At 44.5% G+C, this 24,171-nt stretch overlaps 1 protein-coding gene across 5 annotated transcripts in view; it reads right to left on the bottom strand.

Annotated features, from left to right (window-relative positions):
- The window catches only part of nfatc3a (nuclear factor of activated T cells 3a), a 180,013-nt gene that overhangs the window by 67,958 nt on the left and 87,884 nt on the right, over positions 1-24,171 (bottom strand). For 4 of the 5 annotated variants that reach the window (XR_015078810.1, XM_085991366.1, XM_085991367.1 and 1 more), the window contains exons 7-9: positions 17,107-17,162; positions 15,918-16,044; positions 2,552-3,316 (exon numbers count right to left, since the gene is read on the bottom strand). Coding sequence is in view for 4 of the 5 variants with exons in the window: in XM_085991366.1 (XP_085847492.1) it covers positions 2,552-3,316; positions 15,918-16,044; positions 17,107-17,162 (948 nt within the window). In the remaining variant the exon portion in view is untranslated. The remainder of the gene's footprint in view (positions 1-2,551; positions 3,317-15,917; positions 16,045-17,106; positions 17,163-24,171) is intronic. The other variant, XM_085991369.1, reaches the window with a different exon arrangement.

Consider the following 24,171-nt stretch of genomic DNA (forward strand, 5'->3'; position numbering starts at 1 on the left):
GCAGAGGCCTGTGCAGCCTTCACTCTCATAAAAAGAGATATTGCGAAGGCCACAATGCACGCAGTGGATGAGTCCATCCCTTTCCAAGTGGAGAGCGACGCATCCGACTTTGCCCTAGCTGCAACCCTTAACCAGGCGGGGAGACCCGTGGCCTTTTTCTCAAGGACCCTCCAGGGCCTCGAGATTCGACACTCCTCTGTCGAAAAGGAGGCCCAGGCCATTGTGGAAGCTGTGCGACATTGGAGGCATTACCTGGCCGGAAAACAATTTACCCTGCTCACTGACCAGCGTTCAGTAGCTTTTATGTTTAATAATAAGCAGAGGGGCAAAATCAAGAACGACAAGATCTTGAGGTGGAGAATCGAACTCTCCACCTACAATTACGATATCTTGTACCGGCCCGGGAAACTCAATGAGCCCCCAGATGCCCTATCACGTGGTACATGCGCCAACGCGCAGGTCGATAGACTGAAGACCCTCCACAATGACCTCTGCCACCCGGGGGTCACCAGGTTTTTTCACTTCATCAAATCCCGTAACCTGCCCTACTCCATCGAGGAGGTCAGGACCATGACCAGGAACTGCCAAATCTGTGCCGAGTGCAAACCGCATTTTTATAGGCCAGACAGAGCAAGTCTGATCAAAGCCACGCGCCCCTTTGAACGGCTGAGCGTCGATTTTAAAGGGCCCCTCCCCTCCTCCGACCGCAATGTGTACTTCCTCAACATAATTGATGAGTACTCCCGTTTCCCATCCCTTGCTCAGACATGACCAGTACCACGGTCATTAAATGTCTGAATGACCTCTTCGCCTTGTTCGGTTTCCCTAGCTATATTCATAGCGACAGGGGCTCATCCTTTGAGCGACGAACTCCGGTAGTACCTGCTCTCGAGAGGTATCGCTACAAGCAGGACCACCAGCTACAACCCCCGGGGGAATGGCCAGGTGGAAAGGGAGAATGCGACGGTCTGGAAGGCAGTCCTTTTAAACTTGAAATCTAAGGGCCTTCCGACCTCTCGCTGGCAGGAAGTCCTCCCTGCGGCGCTCCATTCCATTCGGTCACTGCTCTGTACAGCCACCAATGCTACCCCTCACGAGAGAATGTTCTCCTTCCCCAGGAAGTCCACATCGGGGATCTCGTTACCGACATGGCTGACTTCTCCAGGACCCGTCCTACTGCGGAAGCACGTGAGGTCCCATAAGACGGACCCCCTGGTCGAGAGGGTGAGCCTCCTCCATGCCAACCCTCAGTATGCTTACGTGGTGTACCCGGACGGGCGGGAGGACACAGTCTCCATACGAGACCTCGCACCTTCGGGTGCTCCCGAAACACCTCCCTCGCCACCCACCACTACCCACGCCTACCCCCAGTACGCTTACGTAGCGTACCCGGACGGGCGGGAGGACACAGCCCCCACACGAGATCTCGCACCTTTGGGTGCCCCTGAAACAATACCATTGCCATCCACCACTACCCACAACCCAACCCCGCTAGACGGCATGCCGCAGCCCCAGGACCCGTCATTGACCACCCAACCACTCAATGAGACGCCAGATTCAACGTTGGATGCTGCACCATCACCGCCGCCACAACGACGACGATCAGGACGGCATACAAGGCCACCTGATAGACTTACTTACACGAACCTTTAGTACACTTCACCCCACCGGACTCAATTTTAAACAAGGGGTGAATGTGGTAAACCACTGTTATTGTTGTTCACTGTTGTTGTTGTTGCACACTGTTGTACCTATGCATGCCTCAGCATGTCTCTGCTGGCTCCGCCCCTGGCTCCACCCACAGGCCCAGGTACAAAGGTGATTGCCCTGCAGCCCCCTGCTCTCTTGGAACCCAGTCAACCACGAGAGGCATGCTCTGTTCTTTGCTAATAAAAGCCTTTAGTTACTCTCCTAACTCTCCGTCTTTTATGAGTAATTGATAGCGCATCAGTTGGCACCACCCCACACCAACACCATAAAGCATCCCTACAATGCCCAAGCCATTCCTTTCACACTCATTGCGGGGGGTACTGTTATGGCTCACCATTCACTGCACCTCGCTAAGCCACTTCCAATAGTGCAGACAAACCTGTTCATGAATGTAAAGTGTTGAAAATAAAGATTTCAATGTTTGACACCACATTAACAGAAACTTCACATGATCATTGGCAAAAACACACAAGTGCCTACCTTTGTGTGTTGTGTGTTAATATTTAAAATAATTATTTCAAATTGTTAGCTAATTAAAAGGATGTGTTTGGTTTGTGTTAGCAGGGAGAGAAAACCTGATGGTAAAAGATAACAGCTGTTTTCCTGTTAACGGTTAATATATCATGCAGATTCTTTTCTGGAATTGCATTAAAAATACAATTTCCAAAAAGAGTACAAATTCAAGAGGCTGTGTGGTAGGAGTTGTTCTGACAAATCTCTTCCTTGTTACATTAAGTATTCATGTGTATATGTTTTCTAAATTTGTTTATTAATTCTTTGGTAACAAGAATGTCCTTTCAAAAATAGAATTATAATTTTAAAAATAGGTTAGATTACTTACCATCATCAAGTGTAATATCCTGCAGGCCAATGGTCTGAAAAGGCAGCTCACTATCCTCTGGTTCTTGTTTAATGTTCAGGGATGCTCTTTCTGGTGTTGAAAATGGAGATGGATTACACACATTGTGATGTGTCAATGGAGGGGGTGCTGATAGACTTCCTAAACTCATATTGTGTAGCAGCGGTGAGGTTTGTCCAGAGTGTGGAGAATGTCCCAGAGAATGAGCTGCTGTTGGAGATGGTGATGAAGCTGGACCTGGATTTGGAGAACAGTACATCTGCTGCATTTGTTGACATCCAAGGTTGATTTGAAGTGGGCCAGCTACATCAGGCTGATAAGATATTCTTTCATATCCCTGGCTAGAAGCAGAGTTCATGGGAAGACCTGGCTGTCCATTAAACATCATGTTAGATTGCATAGGCTGATAAGAAGGCCTGATAGGTGGAGCTGGTGTTGGGAAGGGCTGGTGCCCCAAGGGAGGCATAATGGGACATTCTGAACCTGGACTTATGCTTCTTGTTGGTAGGTGTGGCATACACGTTACTGATGGAGAAATCATAGGTGCATAAGTTTGCTGCATTGGAGGACCAAGGTTCGTCTGTGAAGTAGGTACCAAATTTTCATGAGGGTGTCCAGTATCTGAGGAAGGCAGCTGGGGCCCAACTTGATGCAGACCAGATACACTAGCAGTGTGTGCAATAGGCATTGGAAGGGTAGGAATGGTAGGCAATTCTATCTCATCAGTATGCTCCCGCTTGATTAAAACTGTGAAGAAAACGAAAAAAAAATAAATGAAGGTGTACAAACAAATACATGCCATGAATGCATCAATGCACCCCAGTTTTCTCACCATTTCTCCTGAAGGTGTGGTCTCATGTTGGGGTATGGCCCCTTAAGTATCAGCTCAGCTCAGCTGGCTCTATTCGAAGTCAGAAGGCTGTGGGTTCAAGCTCCACTCCAGGACTTGAGTACACAATCTAGGCTGACACTTCAGTGCAGTACTGAGTGATGCATTGTCAAAGGGACAATTATTCATATGAAATGTTAAACTGAGGCCCCGTCTGACTGTTCTGATGATTCACATGGACATAAAGATCCCATGGCACTATTCGATGACGAGCAGGAATTGCTCCTCTGAAACAACACCATTAAAAACAGATCAATTGGTCATTCATTTCACTGCTATTTCTGGGATCTAGCGGTGTACAATATGAATGCCACACTGGCCGAGGTAACATCACTTCAAAGTAAATTCTTGGATATGAAGTGTTATGGGATAATTGAGAGATGTGATGAAGTGCTATATAAACGGTGGCATAGTGGTTAGCACTGTTGCCTCACAGCGCCAGGGACCCGGGTTCGAATCCGGCCTCGGGCAACTGTCTGTGTGGAGTTTGCACATTCTCCCCGTGTTTGCGTGGGTTTCCTCCGGGTGCTCCGGTTTCCTCCCACAGTCCAAAGATGTGCGGGTTAGGTTGATTGGCTATGATAAATTGACCCTTAGTGTTAGGGGGATTAAATACGTGGGGTTACGGGGATCGGGTGGGATGTGTGTCGGTGCAGGCTCGATGGGCCGAAATGGCCTCTATCTGCACTGTGGAGTTTCTGTGAATTCTCTACCGTAATAAATACAAGTTTTTGCAGAACCATGCCAAATGGCCATTTTTTAGCAGTGATCCTAGACAATGAGAATTAACTAGCTATTTAAACACAGAGGATAGCACACTGAGCTTGATATTCCCTCCTGTGATATCCACACGCACACTAATACTAAGGGGCTAATGGACAGAGATCAGGACTGTGATTCCTGCCCAATTTTTCTCCTCCTTAGTCCAGGTGCACTGAGGCCAAGTTAAACATCCCTACTCCGATCAGTGAATTCAGCACAAACTAGGGACTAAATCTCCTGACCTGTGGCTCCGGACCATACAAGGTAGTACTTTTATCCACTCAGTCATTAATGGTGAAGTTTTAATATTCTGAGCACAATATGAATAGCTCTACTTCTTAATAAGTGTAACTTTATGGGGAGATTTCTTTATCTTTTAGAAACTGATTTAAAAACCTGAAATTACATTCACTGCAATTAGTGTTTCTGCTCATGTATCCTTTTCTATTATAACACAAAAGTTTTATCTAAACAAAAGTGTAGCTCAGCAGTAGAGTGCTCACTCAAGGAGAAGACAGCTGCTTAATGCATGCACACTGCAGCAGAATGCACCTGCTTTTCAAGCCAACTCAGTTCCACAAATTATGAACGTGCTCTTAAACTGGGGCCACAAAATGCCAGGTGATTCCTATGTAAATTGCATTAGACACATAAATTAGCAATGTATTTTCTTGAGGCAAAAACTAACAATGTAGGACTTTAAAAAAAAAAGGCACTTACCCTTGTTTTGAGAGCACTGTTCACTTACTCCCGGGTATGACAGAACTGCAAAGTGTCAAGCACGGGAGGACAACTCAAAACAAAGGGAAATACCTTGATGAAAAGGTTGTTTTTAAAGCTACATAATTTTCAGTTTACTAATCGAGTTTTTAAATGAGTGTGGTAAAATTCTATAGTCACGTTACTTAGCCTAATTTTTGTCAGTGGAATTTACAAACTGGTAGAGGGATAACACAGCTATAGTACAGTTAGGAAACAAGTTAAGAAACATTCTGAATCAAGTCATATTTTGCAGTGTAGCCAGATAGTATCTCAAACTTCAGAGCATTGGTAGTTTGTTTCCATTTAAACATATCGAATAGTTTGTGAACCCTGCCAACAAATGTTAACAGCTGCTTTCAACATCTCCACCCAACTTAACTTTGAAGACATATGTACAAACATCACTTATACCACTTCCAGTGCTCCATTTAACAGTTTCATATTCACGAAAAGGTTAAGGCCTAGAAATTCATTGACGCCACTTTTGGGGCGCTAAAGTAGGGCGTCCGCTAAAGTTTGCGGCCGCCGCCAAATCTAGGCCACTTCTCCGATATTCATTAGCTTCGCCCTACTAGTTCGGGCGAGCGCTAAAACTGCTGTTGGACGCCTCTCTTTGGGCGCTAAGCCGGAGGTGGTGATCGATAGCGCCGAGGCCGGGCGCAGCGCAGGTGCGGCCATCGTGTGACTGACAGCAGACACCCTGGTGCCGGCCAGCTCTTAAGGGGGAAGGGTCGACTGTGTCTGCTGCCACGCCCTGGATAGTGGAGCCCTCCAGCTAGGCCTGAACACTGCTGCTGGACCCAAATAGCGCCTGAAGACATGGAGAAGGCCCGTGAACGTGCGCAGCGCTTCTCAGAGCGTGATCTGAGTGTGCTGCTTGCTGCTGTGGAGAAGAGGCGCCATGTTTTGTACCCGGACAATGGCAAGAAGGCGACGGTCCGCGTCTACAGGAGAGCCTGGAGGCATGTCGCCAGCAAGCTGTCAGCCAACAGCGACGTCCCGCTCAATGCCGCAAAAAGTTAAATGACCTCACACGCATTGTCAGGGTGAGTACCCTTTCCAATGACCTCATCCTTGCATGTGCACCTCACATTATGGGCAAAGGGACCTGAAAGCTCTAATGGCCAGCCTTCATCCAGCAGCTATGGCACAGGCATGAGCATCAATTGCACATTCTGCACTGAACACACTGGCCAAGCTATTCCACCATGGGAGGCAGTGCACAGCAGATCATGGCGACACACTGGCCAGGCTATTCCACCATGGGAGGCAGTGCACACCAGATCATGGCGACACATTGGCCAGGCTATTCCACCATGGGAGGCAGTGCACACAAGATCACGGCGACACACTGTACTTAGAGGCCGTCCTTTCTCTTGCAGGCCAAGCTGGCGAATAATCGCAAGAGCCGGACTGCGACCGGGGAAGGACGACCCCATATCCAGCCACTCACCGACCTGCAACATCGCATGGAGCGCCTCATGGGTTGCCGGGTGATTGGGCCCGTTGCATGTGGAGATGCCGACCCTGTTCTGGGAAGCAATGGTAAGGACATCACCTTTTGCACCTCTCTCGTCCCACTTGCGCATCAGATCTACATCCTTTGCCACTGTCCGACCAATGCGCTGAATGCCACCACTCATGCATCCCGCACTGACGCCCTCTCCTCACTCTAAAGCTACTCTTGTGCCTTCCTGCTTTCAGATGGTCAAGAGGAGGTCCCTCAACTTGCCAGTGACAGACCCTCCGAGGAGGAGCAGGAGGAGGAGCAAGAGGAAGGCGGCCCATCAGGGGAACCCTCAGCCGCGGCCACCCAGGCCAATGTAGGGGACACGCCTTCCCTGGAGGGCAGCGTGGCGGATGTGTCGAAGGGGAGGGGAGCTCCTGGGACCTGCGTGCTGCAGAAAGGCGGGAGGGGGGTGGAAGCTCGGCGGCCTTCTCCCCAGAGGGGGGATGCGTCGGAGGGGAGTCCAATTGCTGGGCCCAGCGGCTTCCAGCAACGCAGGAAGGGTCGGCCAGCTCGGCGGCCTTCTCCCCAGAGGGAGAGTCCGGCCTCCAGTCAGGAGATGCTCTTCGCCGAGGAGATGGAACGCCTCGAAGACTTGTCCGCGGACTCAGAGCGCCGGCACACGGAGCTCATGGCGGCAGTGGCACGGTTGCCTGAGTCCATCGATTCCCTCTCTCGGAGTGTGGCCGAGTTCGGGCCCTTAGAGGCCACCAGTCGGGCGGAATACCGGGCAGATTTTTCAGCGACCGGCCAGGTGATTAGTGGTGCCGTCCAGTCACTGGCTGCTCTGCTGCGGTCAGTGAACAGGTCAACATGGGCACTCACTGCTGCCACACTCGCTGTGTCAGCCAGGCATCGCCAGGGCACCCGGCGCGCTGCAGCAGCACATCGGTCTGTCCCTCGGCAGATTGGTGCGCATGCTGCAGTGCTGGCCCGGGCGAGTGCCAGTGTCTCAAGCGACCAGCGAGCGCCTGCCATCCGCCAGCTTGCCGCCATTCCTCCAGCCGCCACTGCCACTCCCCCAGTGGAACTGCCAGGAGCTGCTGCAGCGACTGATGCTGGCCAGCCACAGCTGCAGCAATCAACAGCCGGCCGCTCGACGCCCAGACCTCGACTAGGCCGACCCCCAAGGGCATCTGCCGTCACGACATGTGCCCCTCAGGAGCCTGCCCCCAGCCTTGCAGCAGCCAATGGCCTTACTTTGAGGCGGAGCAGCAGGGCGGGCAGGGGCCACCCAAAGATGGCCAAGGCATCGCCCTAGCGGGCCAAATAGTCGAATGTGTGGCCATTTGTGTTTGTTTCTTGAGGCCGAGAATTGGATGTTTGTTTTTTGAAGGCCGATGATGTGATGTTTGTTTTGGACGAAGGCCGAGAATGACGGCCATTTTAGTTGCCCTATTTTGTTAATCCTCCCCAGGTTGTGGGAGCGAGTAATGTGTTTGAGTGTTTTTTGGGGGTTTCCTCTGTTTTTGGTTTTCATGTGGGAAGGGCCCAGAGTTTGTACAATAAAGCATTTTATTTATTCACATTGTCCATGTTTGATCTTTGAAGTGTTTGCTGCCTTAACCGGCTGAGGGCTTGCGGAGCAGCTGCAATCATGTTCTATCATTGGCACAAGCCATTCCCTGACAGGGGGCCTAGAAGTGACGTTCAATAAGCCGACGACGGGCGGCCCTTGGACCTTGTGCGTCCCTCCTGGGCTGGTACTCCTCGTCCTCATGCTCCTCCTCCTGAGGTGGTGGTCCAACGTGAGGTGGCAGTGCCCGAGTCCTGCGGATAGCCAGGTTGTGCAGCATGCAGCAAACGACGACGAATTGGGAGACTCGATCCTGCGAATACTGGAGGGCTCCCCCGGAGCGGTCGAGACAGCGGAACCGTTGCTTGAGCACGCCGATTGTTTGTTCTATGAGGCTCCTCGTCGCTTGATGGCTCTCGTATGCCTCTTCAGCAGGGGTCATGGGCGCGCGGAGCGGGGTCATGAGCCAGGTACACAAAGGATAGCCTTTGTCCCAGATAAGCCATCCTCTTGGGGGAGGCTGTGCCTGGAACATGTCAGCCACAGTTGTCTGTCGCAGGATAAAGGCATCGTGGCTGCTGCCTGGAAAGCGGGCATTGACAGCTAGGATGCGCTGCCTGTGGTCACACACCAGCTGTACATTGAGGGAATGGTAGCCCTTCCGGTTGCGGTAATCCTCGGCATGCTCAAGAGGTGCCCGCAAAGCCACATGCGTGCAGTCAATGGCGCCCTGCACCATGGGGAAGCCCGCTATTCTTGCAAACCCCACTGCACGCTGCTGCTGCTTGTCCAGGGTCATGGGGAAGGAGATGAATTGATGTCTCCTTCTGAAAAGGGCTTCGGTCACCTGGCGGATGCAGCAATGCACGGCGAACTGGGAGATGTTAGCGATGTCCCCAGTAGCGGATTGGAAGGAGCCGGAGGCATAGAAGTTGAGAGCCACCGTCACCTTCACTGCCACCAACAGAGACGTCCTGCGCATCAGCTGTGGCTGCAGATCTCTCTGAAGCAGCCGGCAGATGTCTGCAACCACCTCCCTTCGGAATCGCAGCCTCCTAACACACATCGCGGCAGACATGGTCAGATAGGAGGTCTGCTGGCGGTATACCCTGCGTGGGTAAGGCCTCAGTTGGCGACGCCTGTTGCCCCCTCTGCGTCTAGCCAGGGCTGCCACTCTCTCACGGCGTCTGTAAGCCCTTCTGGCATAAGGCTGAAATTCGGCGTTGCCACCCAATGCAGCCCCCATTATATGCTGGCAAACACTGAGCTCTGAATGAAGGCTAAGATAATTGGTAAGCTCTGGCCTGAGCCAAAAATACCTGTCCAAGTGTTGGTCCAAAGCAGTAAACTCTCCTCCTTGGTCTCTGTCCAAAAAACCGTTGCACAAGAGTGAATGCTGCAAAATGGCTGGCCTTTATACTGCTGGGTAAGTGCCCTTTAATTAGCGCTCCCCCCGGCCCGGCTGGCCTGTGTACCGTTCCACTTCACAGTCGCTCGGGACGCCCGGCGCACAATGGGCCGGCGCGAGTGAAGTTCCGGTTTGGGGTGCACAAAGGGCGTTGCACTATTAAATGACGTCATGATCTGCGCGCGCAGCAGGGCGCGCTAAGACTTTGCGCCGGCGCTAAATGTGTCCTGAAGTTGGGGAGAGGCACAGATCGCGCTGCGCCCGGGCGATAAGCGCCTAGCGCTCGAGATCTACTCCCCCTAAGGCGCTAACGGCTGGCGCGCCCAACTGAATTTCTAGGCCTAAGTGTTTTGATATTGTAAAATGAAGTTGCTTTTGAAAAATACACTCGTGGATCTCTCATGGCATTGCTCATTTGGTTGGAGGATATGTTTTGTTATAATGACAGCAAGCTTACACCAAGTAATGCACAACTTATTATAATATGGTTGATGTTCCGCACCATTGCTCACAAACAAGAAAAATATATCTATTCCTATAATATTATAAAAAGTTAGTCATTATACAGTCCAATCTTAATCCAGAGTCATGCACATGAAGATCATCTTCTGGCAAACTTTGTTGCGTGCATCCTTAAACTGCAAATTTCATACTACAGTAACTGATTTGTCTCTTTTTTTAATCTCCTGTCAAAAATCTATTGCATACAAATGACTCTCCTGGCTACCAACTCTAATCTTTGGTTGCACATGTAAATACTCAAGACAGACAATACAATAGCTGTCTTTTTTTTTTTAAAGCCAGCAAAATATCATAAAAATAAGTTATTTTACAAGGTTTCCAGAATTTAGGTGATTTGAAAACAGTTATGGCAAGGTGCACTGTGTAAATGTTGTGTCCTGTAGGTTCTCTCGAGATTCCATGGCGAGGTTCTAATGTCTAAGAGGTAGATTAGCAAACGCATCAAAACAGAGAAACGTGGCTTTCCCAAACCAAAAGAAAAACGAAGCCAACGCATGAATTTGCTAACAGCCAGTTAAGAGCACGATCTCCCAGACCTGCAGTTAAGCTGACCTCTTGTTTTCTGTGGCAGAATGTTTTTAAATGAGCAAGTAATATTCAAAGAGGAATGAGGGGCGTTGAGGGGGAAAAGAAAATTGAAGCAAGGGAGAGTAAATAATATCTGAAAATGAGATGAAAAATTGCTTCACTTTGAAAGGGGACCTTAACTTTATCACCTTTAGCCTTTTTCTAAAATAAACCAATTCTTAAAACTGATGATGTGAGACAAGTAACCAAAAAGGCTTGGCTGCTTTACTTCAAATGCTCACATGACAGCAAAAGCCTACACATTTCACACTGCTTTCCCATTGCTTTGGGTGCCATACGCCCACACATACACTGTTGTTAGCGACAAACAATTTGCGACAAGTTCAAGCCTCAGCTTCTGCCACTCAGTTTAGCAGAAAACCGTGGTTTACAGATAATAACTGGTTGCTGCTTAGCAGTACAACAAGCCACTTCCTGCCAACACCTGTCCTGATCCATCATTGGTCCACTAAACATTTCTTACAATGAAAACAGGAAACACATCAAGTGGGCTGCGTTATGAGCACTCGGCTTTGATGAAATATCTCATTATTTTACTGTTCTATGATAATACTACAGCTAAACTTAGGACATTATTCACACAAACAGACATAATAGGGGAAATTTAATTCTCTCCTATTGGCTGGAAAGGAGCAGGGGAACAGTTAAAATTGAGCGGCTCCATTTTCTGCCAATTCTCCATTTTAATGCTGCTGGTTTAAGGAGAGGGTGAGGCTCCTGCCGGACTCCTGTGGAAGCCTCATTATAAATGTAAAATGGGGTCCCATGACTTACATGGGACCCCAATGGCATTGTTATTCGCTCCTGCCAAGTAAAGCGGTCGGGTAGCCAGTGAGGCTCTCGAAGGTGACTTAAAAAACAACGTTCCTTTGTGGGGCCAGGAGGAGCAGGAGTACTCCTCTGGGTCCTAAAAGGAAAGTCTGGGCTTCTTGCACCCTGGGCTACCCCCTCCCCAGCTGCAACACTCCTCCCACCCTAACTTACCTGGCTACCTGCAGTCTTCTCTTTGTGATGGCAGGCTGCCTCCGGACTGTCTGATCTTTGTATCTCCCCCCCACCCCCCCCCCAATTCCTTGCATTCTTGAATATTTTGACATTGCTCAAATCGATTAACTGCAATAAGTTTAATACTAGTTTTCTTACTATTCGGAGGTGTTATTTTGTCTGTTGAGAATAACAAATGGGTGGAAAGGATGCATAACAATCAATGAGTTCTGATAACTTAAGTCTACAAAAGCAAAGCTCAAATTGTGTTATAAAATACAAACACTTTTTATTCTATACATTTCGATTTCTTTCCCCGCAGAGGAACTTTCTCAATTGATATTCTGGCAAAGTTTTGCTGTGCTATTTATAACAAGAAAACATCATTACAGCAGAGTTTTGGGAAGAAAAAAAGTCTTAGGAGGATATTCATTGTACTGTACAATCTTTCATATAAAACCGGAAAAGAGCTCCCATAACAACTCAAATGAGTTTATCCACTAAGTGATACAAATCAGGAAAGTATCTAGTTTGAACCCCAGTATGTACTGATTTAGCAGATTTCAGCAGAAGCAATGGTAGGAATGCTACAATTGGATTCAATGGGCTGGATTTTACTCACCGAGACGCGTTGGGGGTGGGACTGCTGCCTTCCAGGTTCTAGTGCCACCCCCCCCAGCGACGACTGATGAACAGACGCTATTTTGCCCTGACTGACCTTGTTAAGCCCGCCCTGTGGGCTTGCCGGCCAATTAAGGGAAAGCCAGTGTCAGATGACGTTTCATCTGCCAGTTTTCTTAAAGGCATATGCACCACACTTGTTTGACAAATGATTTGACAGTGTTTGACAGCATTGAGGTGCTGTCAAACACTGACAATCACTGTACAAAGGTGAGCCCTTGCATCCAGGCTCTCCAATCAATCTCCCCTTAGGATAATACAGATGGCAGCTGCAGCTGAGATTGCAGAAGCCATCTGTCACTTCTCCCAATGAGATGAGGCTACACAAACACTTCACAGCTTGTCACCTGCAGAAACATCTAACCACATTAAAAATTACTTTCCCAACATTTCCTTACCTCTGATACTAACCAGTGTCCCATTGCATCCTTCACACCACTTCTGCAGCTGTCATCCAAACACCAACATAACAACAGACCCACAGCACGCCTCACTTACTCTGGTGGGGTTCCCTGACGTCGGGAAGCCCGCAGCAGCAGTCAAAAAATTGGATAAAGCCTCTTTACCCAAAAAATTGGATAAAGTCCAAAGGCGGAAGTCACACCCCCATCCACATCAATGGGGCGGAGGTGAAAAGGGTGGCCAGCTTTAAGTTCCTCGGAGTCCACATCACGGAAGACCTCTCCTGGTCCCTCAACACCTCCTCTCTGGTGAAGAAGGCCCAGCAGCGCCTATATTTCTTGGAGGCTGAAGGGATGTAATCTGTCACCCCCGATCCTCTCTAACTTCTACCGCTGCACTATAGAGAGCATCCTGACAAACTGTATCACGGTATGGTACGGCAGCTGTAGCTCCCATGACCGGAAAGCCCTGCAGCGGGTAGTCAAAACTGCCCAACGCATTACCGGCACCCGGCTACCGACCATAGAACATATATATCAGAAACGCTGCCTACGGAGGGCACGGTCCATCATCAAAGACCCTACCCACCCCAGCCACAGTCTGTTCGCCCTCCTACCATCTGGAAGACGCTACAGATGCATTCGCACCCATACGACCAGATTTAGGAAGAGCTTCTTTCCCAGGGCTGTCATCCTACTGAACTCCACAAATAAACACTAAAGCCTGCACATCTGCCGATGCACTTTATTATGGTCATATTTATGCTAATATATATGCACAAATGTATGTTGAAATGTTTAAGTGTCCTAATCCAAATTGTACACTCTCGGGAGCCGCAAGCCTACATTTCGTTGTACTGCACTTGTGCACTAACAATGACAATAAAAGTTGATTTGATTTGATTTGATTTAACTGCCGGCAGGTAAGTGGCTATAATCCTCTTCCCGCCGCGAGGAGTCGGGTTCCTGCGCAAATCGGGGGCCCGACTCCCGGGTAGATTGGTTGGAGGCGGGTTGGGACCCATTCCCATTTTTTTGGATTTTCCCAGCTGTCCCGCCTCCTCAGGGCTGGTAAAATTCAGCCCAATGTCTCTGCATGAGGTTGGAGAAAAACCTATCACAATTGGTCAGGATTCTTGCTTCTGATCGCTATCCATTGATCCTCGCTAGAAGTACATATTGGCCAACAGCAGGATCTGGTTTGGCATTGATGTTCTCTGCCCCACCCTGTGGTCAAATAGCCTGCTGACACTCACTGTTGCAGCTCATGAATAATAAGTGCCTGGCACACTTCTGTATCTTTTCAAAGAACTGAACACCAGCAAATAATCAATACTTTCAGTAGAACAAGGGAGAAATTTGACAAGAAAACTATAGGATCTTTCTGGCTTTGCTCATCCGTAATGATCTTGCCTCCTCTGTCCCTCCCCCTCCCATCTCTCTACAATCCACAAGCATAGGCTTCTAGTGGCCTTGTCTGCCAAGGCCACCACCAATAATGAAGTGAGAATACGACAGTAGTTTAAAGAGTACAGCTCAGCTAATCCCCTGAAGTCTAGCTTACCCACTTCATGAAAAATATCTTCTCATTGCTAGGACTTGACAAAATGGGGGGAAACTGAATCACAGCACCAAATGTAAAATCTGATGACTACAGATGGCAATATAACTGCCAGCCACCATCACTCTTCTCTCCCCAGCCCCATCTCCCGATAAATATTTATTCCAGAACAACAATTCTTTTAGAACAGTTATGCATGAAAAAGCAGACAAAGATGAGATACAATGTGGCCATCCTGACTTTTAAATACATGAACCAAAACCTGCTGCAGTATTGTTCATCTTACTTGCACATATATAGTGGGTCAGAATTTACTGTAAACTGCGAATGAATGGCGCCAGCATTCATTAGACTTGCCCTTGCCCATTTAATTTCCGTGAGCTTTTGCTAGGCAAGTTGCTGCAAGTGGGACATTGAAATAGGGCATTTGGGACCTGTGTGAACAGAGCAAGCAACTGTGTATCTCCTTAAACAATCACACTGAAAAATTGCTAATGAACAGCACAGAGTCTGAACCAGTAAGTGTAAGTTAGACTAGTGAATTCAATGTCAAATCAGGTACAGAAAGCAAAATAAAGAGAGGAAAATAAAGATTGGATTGAGAGAGAGTAAAAAGAGACAAAAAAAAGTTTAAAAGAATGTAATTTTTTTTTTTTAAATCTCCAACAAGTAAAAACTGAAGGAATGAGACACCACCTTGAAAAAGTAAATTTTCAGTGCATCAGAGTGGTTGTTTGGCAGTAATTACGCCATTAAAAGGGTACTTAGACTGAGACGGACAAGCTCTATCTTTCTGTGGTGAGCTTAGTCCATATCTACAATGTCAATATAGGAACTTCACGCCGTTCAATGCATTTGAATGAGAAGCCAGATGGCGAGATGCCGTTTTCACGTAGCTTATGGCAGAGCGGAGTGGTGCATCTCGGACAGAAACTTCTGGATTTTTGGGTTTAATTACACATATGCGCCTGCATGAAGTTGCTGTCTGATTTGTGCATAAATAACAGCGAACGCCGTTAGCCTCACTATTATTTTTACAGTAAATTTTGGCCCAATGTATTATAAAATATAACTACATTTCCCTGTATAAGCAAAAACCCGAACACCCCAAGTCAATCGTTTTTTAAAATATTCTCTTCTGGTTGCTTTTTTTGCTTGAAAGTAGCAGCAATCACCATTACAAATGTCACAACTCAATGGATTGCCGCCAAACGAAATAGTCTAACTGCCAGGACATACACGGAAACAAAATTCTAAACTAAAATAGAAAGAAAAATAACCACAAAAGCTGGAAATCACTGGGAGCCCCAATTTCTGCTGAACCCACTGCCCTCATACATTTTGCTTCATATTTGGGTGTGTCTTGATTGCATTAGTTTCCCCTCATCACCATCATCCTTGGCTTTTTCTAAATAAATTCTACAGCCAGTTTTCCCAACAGCTGCAATGAATCATCAATGATTTTTTTTAATTTTTTTTAAAAGAGAACTGTGACAGTGTCAGGTACCCAAGCTGCTCCAATTTTCAGACACTATGAACTGCAGTGCTGGGAGATCAATGATTGCTACAACACATCATGCCATCTTCCTTCTTACGCAACATTAATGAAGATAACAATTCATTTTATTTGAACAGCTCAAGATTCAGTACTGAAATGACAATACATATTTCTTAAAATTACATTTTATTGTAATTTTACTGCAGAGAAAAAACAATTTCCCTGTGTTTTTGTAGTCAAAATGAAACCAACTGAATGAAATGATTTACCTGGCATGTAAGTGAAGCGCTGGGACTGACTTCTTTTTCTCTTGCCATTGCAAACATAAAACTGAACTTGAACTGCCGATGTAACATTTTTATTATGGTAGGGAGGGACTTCAACAACAAGATTAACCTGAAACAAGACAACTTTAAAGAATAAGTTCATGCACAATTCACTTTCTAATGTTTAAAGTAAAAAAAAAAGTAAATTTTGATGATCATTATTATCAAGGTGGCCTTTGAATATTAAGCAGCAAATGAAGATCAGCTATAGTAAAATTGCAAGGACAGTTCTTGATATCTTTCACGTTTCATTTCATTCCTCAATGAAATGAAGAATGGATCTGGGGGCTGGGAGGAGGGAGATCAAAACTGAACTTGTGGTTTTAAAATAATGAAATATGCGCCAAATACTCAAATGGTTTAAATTTAAAAATAAAAATGGCATCCAAAAATTAGGTTTTCCATAAAACTCGAACAGAATTTTCCAACCAGAAAACAAAGGATTCCGATTACCAAGTAGAATAATGGCAGGATAGTGGAATTTGGCTGAGGTCAACAACAGACATAGTAGCATTATCATTGGCACAAGACCAAAATTTCTAATATCAAGCTAGATTAACTCTTTGAAGACTTTAGACTATTTTGATTTTTGACCTAAAATACTGAGAATATGACTTATTTGCAAAAATAATATGAATTAAGGAGTAATGTGTGGCTTTGTACAATTCTCCAATGTTACTTAAAGCACTAGAAATATTTTGCACATAATTAAAAAAGAAAATATATTTTCCAAGATGAATTTTCTCTTACTCAAAACTAGTTAAAAAGAAAGTCAACTTTGAAATTCAGTTTCATTCCTTTAGCCCATAAGATAGTAAACAGCATTAGAGTAAGTCCTACATGCAATAAAAAAAAAATCAATTTTGACCAAAACTTCATGTTCCAAATAAATTTCAACGTAGTCAATGAAGATTTGGGGGGGGGGGGGGGGGGGGGGGGGGGAATAGATCAAGACTGCTTTTCACCTTCAGAGTTCATACAGTTCAGCACTATTTTGACAAGATTTTGAACAAATTTACTTATAATTTCCTAACATCCATCCAAACTGTGGTAATAACCACTCAAAACACATACAAAACTGTCTAAATTTTACTATACTGAATAACATTAAAAAGAAAATGAAATATCTTACCCCTTGAAACTTCTCCCTGATAATTTTTCCTTCTACCTCCCACTGAGGGCGCCCATCTGTAGAACATATTAGAGCAATCTGAGAATTTACCTACAAAAAATGATCTTGCATCTTGCAACTGATAAGGATCAGTAATACTCAGTAGTATGGGCATAAACAACCCTCTGAATCCTCATCCAAATGGTCATTCTTTGTGTGCAATCACACAGAAATGTGATCTTGTAGTCAGCTAATAACCATTCACTTTTCATCAGGGTGTCTGGACAGAGGAGCACGAAACTACTTGGATTTTTACATTCCCTAGCTCCGTGTGTGCGCACACATGCATAAATGCTAGATATAGATATGTGTCTAGCGTGCGCACACATACACAGGCGGACAGGCTTGCATTTATATGGTGCTTTATCACATCTCAAACTATTTCATGCATAATAATATCGCAGAAAAAAAAGAGATGAATGGACACTAAATCTCTTTTGATAATGTTAGTTGAGAGGTGAACATTGGCCACAGTACAGGGGGAATTTCCTGTTCTTCAAGTTGTGCAATGGGATCTTTAAATGTCCACCTGAACAGGCAAATGGAGCTTTGGTTTAATGCCTCATTAAAAGGATGGCACCTCTTGATAACATAATAATTTGAGAGTACTCCACTGGGCTATCAGGCTAGAGCACGTGCTCAAGTCCACGAGAAGGGCTTGAACCCAAAACCTTCTGACTTCAGAGCCACATGCTGTCAATTGAAACAGGTTGACTCACAATTACTGGATCTGTTAACTCAGCCCAGACCAGGAGTCAAAGTGGGACTCTCCTGGTTTGTATAGGTCAGTGCCACACAGGCAGACAGGCTTGCATTACCACACAAAGGTAGAATAAAATCACAATGACATACATAGCCTTTTATATTTTCTACACATACATACTTTGTAAAAAAAATATACTGTTTGGTTTTCTTTACAATTATTTGTGTTGTTTCTAAAGTACTATATTCATACAGCACTTCATTTGTATTTAAAATAAAATCTAGACAGGTATAATCTGTTGGTAAATTCTAATACATTATATTCAACATTTCTGGAAGGTAAAGTATCTGGAACTGCTTTATTAAGCTGAAAAAAATGCTCTCAGTACTCAAAAAAGGTTAATTCTGAAAATAGACCTGCAGCTTTTGCAGTAGTTCCCTGGAGGAGAGTTTCCCAAATATTTTTCTCTTCACTACGCGAAAACCCCAATACAAACTGCCAAAGCTGGCATTTTTGTTTGTTGTTAACCCCTTGGACTATGCAAGTGGCAAACATTCTATTTGGATTTCATTCCTTGGTCACTGAAGCTTCTGTTTCTAGACTAATCAGGTAAGGAAAAATAAAACTACACCTAAAAATCAATTCTAAAAGTAAAAATTGAAGTGACTTTTGCATTTTTTGCAACAATATTTTGTGAAGAAACAGCTGAACTTAAGGGTGCAAGCCATTTACTTTACAAGATAATGAAGGCCATACAACCAATCAGTTTACCCATTGAAAAAAACACTAGCAGTCCCATCATGGCACTGTTTAAACAATTCCAGGATTTTTGCCTCCATTGTCCTAACCATAGGTCTATTCCATGTGTTAATCACTCAGTGAAGAACTTTGTGCCACCATGCCTAAATTTGTCTTTTATAACTTTGAACCTGTGTCCCTTTGTCCTGCTATAATGGTTTAGTTTGAAGTAACTGTTCCAGATTTACCTTTTCCATACCATTTATTATTTTGAATTGCTTTAAAGTGCTTCCTTTCAAGACAAAGCCCAGGTTTTTTCAGTCTTTCCTCATGACTCAGTCCTCTGACACTAGGGATCATTGCGACTTTCTCTGAACTGCTTTCATGGCTTGAATGCCTCCCTTGTATCTCAGTGACTCGAATTGAAATGTGGTCTGACCAGAGCACTATACAGTTTGAATATGACTTTCTCCAATTTGTATTCCAATGCTTTGGCTATATAGTTCAGTATTTTATTTTCTTCTCCATAGTGATTGGACATGATGAGGCTTGAGCCTACTAAAACGGCTCCACTTTTTAAAAGTGTCATTCCTAGCTATTACAACATCATTCATAAAGTTCTTATGCAACTCACTTTCTTTTCTTCCTATGTGCATTTTGTATGAAATTTCATCTATCACTGTTCACTTACAAGCTTTGTTTAACTCATTTTGTAGTTCTACCATATTCTGTCCTTCATCCAACTGCACATCATTACTTGTTCTTTACATATCCATTTCATTGCTAGGAACAGTTAATATAATTTTATTCACTACCCGTGACTAGGATTATACATTTTTCTTCTGATATGCTAATATTTTTACTACATTATACAGCTAAATAGACTTCTGCATAAATCATTTCATAATCTTGTGGACTCCCTAATTGTAGTAAAAACAGGAAGATTTGAGGCATATTTGTAATCAATAAGACATTTTAATTTTCCTGTCAGGAAAAGAAGGGAATTGTAGTCACATCCATGTTGATTTAACCTTTTTGCTCACTTATGACATTGAAATAAAAATTTAGTATAAACTGAACAGCATTTTCAGCACCACACTTCCTACAATTCTGATGTCTGGTTACTGACCCAGAATACAGGAGTCAAGTTCTAACACTATGGAAACAGTTTTTGACCAGGAAAAATTATAATGGTTTGGGCTCAACACTGATGATTTATGATCAATTGTTGAACTTGAAAAAAATAAAATTACTTGCAAAACTGTCCAAGACAAAAGAAATAAACTGCTTGCCAAAATTTGTACATTTTTACAAAATTTCTTTAAAACCATTGGCATAACCCGATTTAATTGTTTTAAGTGATCACCTACTTAAATTATTTGGAAAATAAACAAATTTAACTCAAATATTTTTTTAAAATTATTACTGCATCACATACCACTTCAAATTAGAAGTTTCACTGGGTTAAAAAAAACCTGAGACCACCATCTGCCAACATCAAATTATTCCCAGTTTGCATGCTCTATTTTCTCATGAAGAAATTCATTTTAATGTTATCTAAGTTTTTACACATGTTCAAATTCATTTTAGGTATTTCTTGCTCTCAATTTTAGGCTTATTGTAATGCCTTCCAAACAATTCTATGTTTTTACTAAGGGCAGAAACTGAACTATATAAAAGAGAGAGACATACCAGTTGCCATTAGGTGACAGCTGGAGAGATGCAATGTTCTTATACTGCAAATTACTTGTATTCTCTCTCTCAATTATTCCAAAACAAAGAATAAATAGAGGCAACAACTGAGAGAAAATTTACTACAATTGATTTGCCACAATATTTTCATTATATAAAAATGAAAACATGCAAAAGTACAAAAATTTTGCCTCCTCTAAAACAAGCCGATTTAATGCTGGGGAGAAGTTGTACATGCTGGGAGTATCGTTCCACAGGCATTCCATTACCTCAATCAAGTGGCTGTTCTTGCCAAGGAAAAAGTAAAAGAAAAGGAAAATAAACCAAATTTAACAGTTAACTTTGTTGAAACGAGCCATGATTGTAAGACATTTTCCAAGGACCAAAAATCTCCTCTTCCAAATTTCTACAACTAATGGTGTATAAATACACACGCACTACTCATAGTAAATTGGGGAGTACAGTACATAAGAGTCGGATCATTAGATCATGTAACACAGAATGCATTACACACCTGCACTTTAGAAACAGAAAAATAGAAGATAGGAGCAGGAGTAGGCCATTCGGCCCCTCGAGCCTGCTCTGCCATTCAATCAGATCATGGCTGATCATCCAAATTCAGTACCCTGTCCCTGCTTTCTCCCCATATCCCTTGATCCCCTTAGCCTTAAGAAATATATCCAACTCCTTCTTGAATATATTTAATGAATTGGCCTCAACTGCCTTCTGTGGTAGAGAATTCCACAGGTTCACCACTCTCTGGGTGAAGAAATTCCTCCTCATCTCAGTCCTAAATGGCTTACCCCTTATCCATAGACTGTGACCCCTGGTTCTGGACTCCCCCGCCATCGGGAACAGCCTTCCTGCATCTAGTCTGTCTAGTCCTGTTACAATTTTATAAGTTTCAATGAAATCCCCTCTCATTCTTCTAAACTCTAGCGAATATAAGCCTAATCGACCCAATCTCTCTTCATAAGTCATTCCTGCCATCCCAGGTATCAGTCTGGTGAATCTTCGCTGCACTCTCTCCATGGCAAGAACATCCCTCCTCAGATAAGGCGACCAAAACTGCACACAATACTGAAGGTGTGGTCTCACCAAGGCCCTGTACAACTGCAGCAAGACATCCTTGCTCCTGTACTCTAATCCTCTCGCTATGAAGGCCAACATACCATTTGCCTTCTTAACCGCCTGCTGCACCTGCATGCTTACCTTCAGCGACTGGTGCACAAGGACACCCAGGTCTCGTTGCACTTCCCCCTTTTCCCAATCTATTGCCATTCAGATAATAATCTGCCTTCCTGTTTTTGCCAAAGTGGATAACCTCGCATTTATCCACATTATATTGCATTTGCCATGCATCTGCCCAATCGCCCAACCTGTCCAAATCGTACTGGAGTTTCTCGGCATCCTCCTCACAGCACACACGCCCACCCAGCTTTGTGTCGTCTGCAAACTTGGAGATATTGCATCTAGTTCCCTCGTCTAGATCATTAATATATATTGTGAATAACTGGGGTCCTAGCACCGATCCCTGCGATACCTCACCAGTCACTGCCTTCCACTCGGAAAAAGACCCGTTTATTCCAACTCTGCTTCCTGTCTGCCAACCAATTTTCTATCCAAGTCAGTACCTTACCCCCAATCCCATGTGCCTTAACTTTGCACGCTAGTCTCTTATGCGGGGCCTTATCGAAAGCCTTCTGAAAGTCCAAATACACCACATCCACTGGTGCTCCCTTATCTAGTCTACCAGTTACATAGCAGAAGAATGTCACTTTATGACTACAAGGTGTAATTGATCTGAATTCTTGAAATCAGTTCATGCTGATCTGATCCTCCAGTTAATTAGGTTACACTGGTGTTCTTTGCACACGAAAAAAATGACTCAGTATTTACTGTACCTTAGTTCAATTAGAGGCTTATTTTTAAACAACTGCTCAGGGTAATTAGAGGTCAGACAAATGTATTATATATATATATATTTTTTTTTTTTTAAAAAGCGTGACACCTGAAGTGTGATGGGCACACACACTATCTGCAATGTTATTGTCAATTTTTACATGATTCAAAGACACAGCCTCTTCCTCCCACAACTCCCTGCCACCCCCCCACCCACCCACTTGGTCTTATCGTGGTGTTGGTGCACCACAGCCCAGGGAGGTTTTTTTTTTTTTTAATTCTTGAGATGCGAGACCAGCCTAGTTGTTCTGAGGGCATAAAGAGTGAACCACACAGTAAAGGATTAGAGTCACATTTAAGCCAGACCGGGTAAGGAGGATGATTGAGACATTCAGGTTTTTACAACAATCAAGCTTTCATGGTTATTTTTGCTAGTACTGGCCCATAAATCACCAGACTTACTGAATTCAGTTTCACAACTTGTCAAAGTGGGAGCTGCCTCTAGAATCTCTGGGTTGCTAGTCCATCATATTGGTTTCTCCACTGATCAACATCTAAACAGGTAGTCATTAACAGGACATGACTGACTCCAGTCTCAATATACAAGGTCAGCATTTGGGTGTCTCATTAACATCTCTTTCTAGCCCCATTTGCAAACATCAATCCCCCTCAGTGATACCAAAAGATCAAACTCATCCCAGACATTAGCTCAGAATATTTTGATTTAATTACTTAAAAAAAAATCATTTTATACCATTTAAGATTTTTTTCCCCTTCCTCCACCACTTGCCATTTAGTTGTTATTTTTTAATTTTCAATCTGGTTGTCACAGTATGCTCTAGTTACTGTAGTTTCACAGGCGCAGGTTAAGAACTATAACTCCTCAGATTGATCTCTACCTCTTCCTCACAGACACAGGCAGACACAAAATCTGCCCACAGTAGCTGGAAATCCCACCACCAAAGCACATGTTTAATTTTTGAATCAGACGATAAAGAGGCAGGATATGTGGAGAAATTTCTCTCAGGCATTTTGAATATTAAATAACCAATATAATGGATGAGTTTAGTGATTTTTTTGTATCATTTGTTATGCTATTTCAAGTTGTACACACTCGAGTGATGAATGAAATTGATGTTGGAAAAGAGTGCAAAGAAATTATCTGAACAATTTTATGTTGTACTTGTTAGTTCATAAATAGCAGCTTAAAAAAAATGAGGGATTTGATTGCTTTTCTTTCTGCTAGATACTCATGCCTCATTGGTACTTTCAAGCACTTTAAAAAATTTGTTTACACTTAGTCAATCAGATATTAAATTGGCAACACCACAGATTATAGATGATTTGAGCTAATTCTGACTTTTTAACATTACAGAGAAGTGATGTTTTGGAGCTGTGACACCTTGTGGTATGACACTTCTGGAGGTGCGGTGCAACAATTCCAAATGTGATGCCTTTGAAAGATGTGACATGATTTACCAAGAGTATCTCTCAAGGTATTTTCATGGCAAAAAAAAGACTTGCATTTATATAGTGCCTTTCATGACCACAGGGCGTCTCAAAGCACATTTTTTTTTTTTATTCATTGATGGGATGTGGGCGTCGCTGGCTAGGCCTGCATTTAGTGCCCATTCCTAATTGCCCTTGAGAAGATGGTGGTGAGCCACCTTCTTGAACCGCTGCAGTCCATATGGTGTAGGTACACCCACAATGCTGTTAGGAAGGGAGTTCCAGGATTTTGGCCCAGCGACAGTGAAGGAACGGCGATACAGGTCCAAGTCAGGATGGTGTGTGGCTTGGAGGGGAACTTGTAGGTGGTGATGTTCCCATGCGTCTGCTGCCCTTGTCCTTCTAAGTGGTAGAGGTCGCAGGTTTGGAAGGTGCTGTTGAAGGAGCTTTGGCGAGTTGCTGCTGTGCATCTTGTAGATGGTACACACTGCAGCCACAGTGTGCCGGTGGTGGAGGGAGTGAATGTTGAAGGTGGTGGATGG

Source organism: Somniosus microcephalus, chromosome 6 (genome assembly GCF_052327205.1).
Source record: "Somniosus microcephalus isolate GS21.2 chromosome 6, FLI_Smic_1.0, whole genome shotgun sequence".
In the NCBI taxonomy this organism is placed as follows: Eukaryota; Metazoa; Chordata; class Chondrichthyes; order Squaliformes; family Somniosidae; genus Somniosus; species Somniosus microcephalus.